The sequence below is a fragment of the Dunckerocampus dactyliophorus genome, chromosome 11, assembly GCF_027744805.1.
Source record: "Dunckerocampus dactyliophorus isolate RoL2022-P2 chromosome 11, RoL_Ddac_1.1, whole genome shotgun sequence".
In the NCBI taxonomy this organism is placed as follows: domain Eukaryota; kingdom Metazoa; phylum Chordata; class Actinopteri; order Syngnathiformes; family Syngnathidae; genus Dunckerocampus; species Dunckerocampus dactyliophorus.
Genome location: NC_072829.1, coordinates 19628864 through 19634863, shown reverse-complemented (window position 1 = coordinate 19634863; position 6000 = coordinate 19628864). Strand labels below are relative to the sequence as shown.

The 6000-nt window shown below is 39.0% G+C and overlaps 1 protein-coding gene across 1 annotated transcript; it reads left to right on the top strand.

The window, feature by feature from the left end:
- Positions 1-268: 268 nt before the first annotated feature.
- Positions 269-4886, top strand: LOC129190039 (transmembrane protein 182-like). Its single transcript, XM_054792351.1, has 5 exons — positions 269-496; positions 1913-2030; positions 2904-3002; positions 3134-3271; positions 3644-4886. The coding sequence occupies exons 1-5, from the start codon at positions 335-337 to the stop codon at positions 3862-3864; spliced, it is 738 nt and encodes a 245-aa protein (XP_054648326.1). The 5' UTR covers positions 269-334; the 3' UTR covers positions 3865-4886.
- The last annotated feature ends 1114 nt before the right edge of the window (positions 4887-6000 follow it).

Here is a 6000-nt window from a genome sequence, read left to right as displayed (position 1 = left end):
TGATAACAAATACCTTGCGGTCCTAAATTCTTGCATGGTTGTCATCCTCATTCGAAACGCACACAACCAGACCTTGTTGCCTTTGCACATGCGTGGCACACCAAGGGTAATTTGACGAGGACACACATGCTTCCTAAAATAACTATAGTACCCCCCCCCCCCCCCCCCTACCCCCACCCCCGCCACCCCTCCGGGGTTACTGGAGCTTCTTTACCCCAACATGCCAGGGTTAGGGTTGGGCAGAGGGCTGCAGAGCGAACAACGGCAAGGTGTCACTCGCATTGTGTCTGAAGAGAAGATACTGTACTTGTGAAAAGGACATTGGACTGGAGCTATGAGGGTGGGAGCTGCAGCCTTGGCTGGGGGGATATTTGGGGCACTGGGGACCATGTGTTTCTTCCTGGCATTTGGGACAGACTACTGGTTGGTGGCCCGTGACAACTGTGGATCTTACATATGGCCCACAATAGTAGAAAAAGATGCCAACGGGACTGAGGTAAGACATTTATCCAAAAAGTTGGCAGGGGTTGTGTGTGAATACAAGCAAGTACAAGATACTAATTGGTGTTAAATTGGTTGAGACACTCTAAATGTATATAAAAATTGTTTGAGCAGTGTTTGTGTTCACCCCACAGTATATGCACTGGAACGATTTAGCCATTCAAATCTGGTTTATTATTGGGATTATCTGCCAAATGTAAAAACATGTCACTAGGCGTCATTATATCTTGTTTAAAAGGCAATTTTTTATCGTAAAAAAAATCAAAATCATAACTTAACTGAAACATTTACTTCCCATATTGATGTTATTTATACACCATTTAGACAAACTCATCAGATTATAAGACTTTGCATTCAATATTCAATATTTTTTTTAGATTAAATTGACTATTTTGAGTGCATTCAACTCAATATACAAGGAAGTAGAATCAATCACCATTGTCATCACCATCAATCAGTATTGTTTAGTTGTTTAGTTGTGTTAACATGCTAGCATGCTAGAAGCTGCATAAACATGCATAAAAGTCATATGCCACCAGTAGATGTTGATGTTCTAATTACATTAGAATTCTAATTACATTAGAACATTACAGAAGGATGGACCGCTGTGATACATTTTGTCCATTTAAGATGCTCAAACCGATCCATTGTAGGTAAGCTATCTGATCAGAACACCAACATCTTAGCTTTGTGTTATAAGTGGCAAAGCAAGTTAGTGTAATATCTAATAATATATCTCATTAATAATGGATTTATTTCATTTTTAGAATATGCTGAGAGCCAATGAAAAACCAAATGCGTGCCGAATATGACACCTGCATTTTACTGGATAACTATGACCATAGTGTCTCCAATAGTAAATGAAAGCCTGTGTCTGTACCTTTGTCCAGATTCTCTCCAAATTGTAATAGATCCTTAATCTGTCGAACAGTTCACTCGTTTACTATATTATGACCACTTCCGTTGAAAAGGTCATCAAAACAACAAACTGGCTGTTGAGTTCATTTCTTTTCGGCCCTCTGGACGTATGAGCTTTAGTACTAACCGATTTGTCCAATCACGTGTCTGATATCATCAAATGCTTAATAAGTTACATTTATATAAGCTGTGTGTTCAGAAGGCCAATCATAGTCTTTCATATTCCCTAAGAGGCTGATTAAATTTGCTATGTGTCACTGATCATGTTTTTGACGAGCCAGTGGAAAGTATAAGCATGCGTGTTTCATAAGTTCCTCTTGAAAGCGGCACAAACCTCCCAATCACAACCACATTGGATGTCTTGGCGCCTTCCAGGTGCTGTAGCTCTGCGAGGCCTCGGAGCAGCAGCACAGCCATGTGTTGGCTGGCAGAGATTTCAGAGTGTCTTTATTTGACAACTGATGTCAGCCTGTTCCTTTTTATCCTTCGTCAGTTTGTGAACGCAGTCACTGTCCCTCCTGCGCCTCGCACCCTCCACCATGAAGGATTTTTCTGGCGCTGTGTGTTCCACGTGGAGCCTGCTGCAGATGCAGTACTAGCAACTCTCTTCAGTATGTAGAAAGACTTTTCAAAATTTTGTTCTGTTTTTTGGGGAAGAAACCATATACAAAATACAAAAATGTAAACAGAAAGTAAAACAAAAATGTAAATGAAAATAAATACAACATATTATATTCTATGTTTAATTGTATATTATCAAAATAAATTAAAAATAAATAAAATAAAAACAAAAATCATTATGAAAATGAAATAAAGTAAGATAAAATACTGTAAAATTCATCAAAATAAAAATAAAATGGCTGTTTAATGTGGTCCCTTACAGTGGAACTGCATTTTCTGAAAAAAACAAAAAAGAAAAAAAATTGTTCTACAATACAAAAAAATAAAAATAAAATAAAAGACAAAGAAAATATAAGTAAAGCAAATACAAGATTTATCAATAAAAGAACTAAATAACTACAACAAAATATATTTTACTAAGCATTCTCAAAGTAAAGTAACGTGAAATGAAATTAAATAAAACAAATCAATTACGATAAATGTTTAATATGATATATAATATCAATTCAATAAATAAAAAATAGAAAAAATAAAATTAAATAAACATAATAAGTAAAGCAAATCTAAATTAAAATGTTTACAAAACAGCAAAATAAATACATTTACACACAACATTAATTGGTAATGTTCAAGACAATTTAATATGGCCCCCACAGTGGAGCTGCAGTTTGTACCAGTCAAAATGAAATAATCACTGTATACAATACAATATCAGTACAATAAATAGTGTACAATAAAAACTAATATAATGTTATCGTCATTCAATCAGTCATTGATATTTGCTTGTCATTTAATATTTGTTAATAATAACTTGAATGTCACAAAAATACATTTTAAATCTACAGTTTTTGGTTTACTTGCAGCAAACCAACCCAAATCCAAGGTGTGTGTCCATGGCTACCTCTTCCCACTTCCAGTTGCAGTTGGCCGCGTGCCTCATCCCATCTATGACGCTACAGCAGGTGGTGCACCTTTAAGCCAACGTTTGCTCAAAAGATTACTTACTCAACAATATATTTCCAGTAGGACACACTAGCTTACACCTTGCCTGCACAGACCGGATAATAATGAACGGTGCTTGAATTTCTTTTAGTGTTTCGAGGTTTCTGGACAGTGTTCATAATCCTCGCATTGGTCTCAGCTTTGACTGGGAGTTTCCTCTTGGTCTGCGGGGTCCCCTTTATAAGCCATAAACTCTACAAGCTGGGAGGAGCCTTCTTCATCATTGCTGGTATGTGAAGAACACATTGTGCCTGTAGGCAAATACAGTGACTCCCAACTACTGCGCCGCGGCACAATAGTGTGCGGTGAGAGACAATCAGGTGTGCCAATTTCACTGGAGAATAAAAAACTCAAGGTGACCCCAATTACTGGTTTAAGTTTTAAGACGTACATGATGTCCATGTGGCGTATTTGCAAAGGAAGCACATGTTGCAGTCAGCTGTTCCTGCATGTCAGATGACAGACACACCCTGCACACACATTAGCACATAACTCCCTCACTTACTGTTGATATCACCACAGTTGTTGGGCTACCATGGTAATAGTAATAATAGGAAGGGATTTTAACACAGCAATGATCGACTTCTGTATTTTTCTGCAGCGTGCTTGTTCCTCTTCGTTCTGCTGCTCTTCGTGCTGTGGATGGAGGTGGTGGATGTGAAGCGTTACATCCTCCAAGAGAGAGGGGAGACATGTTCTGATGCCCAAGTTTCAGTGCTCTATGGCTTGTCATTTATGGTGGCTGCTGCTGGCGTCCCCCTGGAGCTCGTGTCTGGGATGATCTTCATGCTTGTGGGCCGAGTGCTGCTTGCCAACAAGTGATCAGGCCATCTGGCCATCTGCCTACTGCGACGCTATTGTCTAATTTTACTATTTGAATATTTTGAAGGCCTGACTTTAGGATGTGTTATGGCGTTGTTGCAGAGAGGACGGGAAGCGGACCAGAAGCTGTTCTGCTCCTGCAGTACCAGAGATTTCGATTTTATTTTATGAAAGTTAAAATACGGGGAGAAAAATGGGAGGGCACGAGGAAGAACGGCAAAATAAATTCACAGGGAAAACGGGAGGATTGACAGGTATGGAGAGGAAGTTGAACTATCACATCATCCTTTCCATAAAATATAACCCATAGAATAAGAATTTCTTTCAATCGGTCAGACAGACAATAGGTCAGTGTTTAGTGTTGATATACGTATGTAGATAAAAAAACAAACAATGCAGTGTTTAATGCATTGCACAATTGCAGCGTTGTAAAAGACACAAAGCAAAGCAATGCAGCTGTGCTTCCTGTCCTGACTTTGGCATGGGATCAAACACACTGGAGTGGCACAAGACCAGAGTGGAAACAGGAATTATTTAGCTAGAGAGGGACGGATATGCAGCTGCTTGGGAGATGAACTGATGCATTTTGAAAGGGCAGTCAACTGCTTCCTTTTACTATCACAAGCGACTTTTATGACCTACCAATCATTACATTACACATCCTCATACATTTTGATGCAAGGTGTGAACATAAATGTTTGCTATACTGATACCAGTCACTATTAAAATCCAGTGCGAAATGGCCTTTTTTTCCCCCTTGTCTTTTTTAACAACCTGTGTGTCAAAGTACCGTGGCTTGAAATATTATGAGAAAATGACTCTCCGACTAACCCTATTTATTGCTCCAGTAAACATTTTCCAACATACTCTCTGAGCTAAATTATTCATTTGCAATAACATATGAAATTACCCACTAACATGGGGCTAAGAATGAACAACACAAAATTATAATACATAAAATATCAGTTTTGTTTAATGTTAGTCAGTAACTCCTTACGGACTTACTGGTTAGTACTTTGTGTTTTTTGAGGTACATGACTGAAAGAGCCAAATAAAATAACATGAAATGAATACAAAATGAATCCACATTGTAATATGTGCAGCTGAATAGGAACACCTGCGCAGTTAAAAATGTAAAGAGCAGTATCGTATTTATGTGCCATACATGGTTTAGTTGTCTCATTTAGCTACATGAGGAGACCAAAACGCAGGAATAACCTGTCAGATGCAGAATGGAAAAGTGGTAAATTGAGCATTCTTTTCTTTGTGAAAGGCAAAATTGTTGTATTGGCTCTCATCAACTCTTGCATCTAATGTTGTTCCAATGAGTGCGGATAGTATGTTACAACTATAATAAACGTTACATCAGCGGTGTCCAAAGTGCGGCTTGGGGCCATTTGCGGTTTACAATATGTGTTTTAGTGGCCTGTAGCACATAAAAAAAAAACTAAACAAGAAAACTACAAAAAACAAAAAACAAAAGAGTAAAGTAACAAGAGAAAGTCCAAATATTGATAGTCACAGTGCTACTAATAACAGGAATGGTTCTAGTTTCAGTGGCCCCCACTGCGACATCCCCCTTTTCCTCTCCTTTCCTCTTATTTGACAATAGTCTTTCCTCTGATTTATCCCCTTCATGTAAGCAGTACTGGGGGTGCCATTATCCCACCTTGAGAGGGTGTCAAATGAGCGCCGGGCATAGATAAATATTAATATTTTTTCCACGCTCATTCAGCCTGGGCAAGTGCCCATGAGGCCCATAGCAAAAACCGTCACTTACCAATAATATGCTTTGTCACCATAACACTAAGATAGAGGCTGTTTTTTCTTTGAATAGCCGCATAACATCTTAGCAAAACCCCACTTTTCCGAGGGGTCGATTTTCGCCCGTTTTTTCACTTTTTTTTCAAGTTGTTGAAACAACACTTTTCCAGCCCGGGAGGTGGGCCAAACCCCCCAAACATTCATCGGGGGTCTCGGCAGGTCTCAAAGATGGCAAAAAATCCAAATATACCGAGGGGTCGATTTTCGCCCGTTTTTCAGTGCTGCTGTCGCGAAATCGCATTTTTTCAAGTTGCTGAAACGCCACTTTTCCGGCCTGGGAGGTGGGCCAAACCCCCCAAACATTCATCGGGG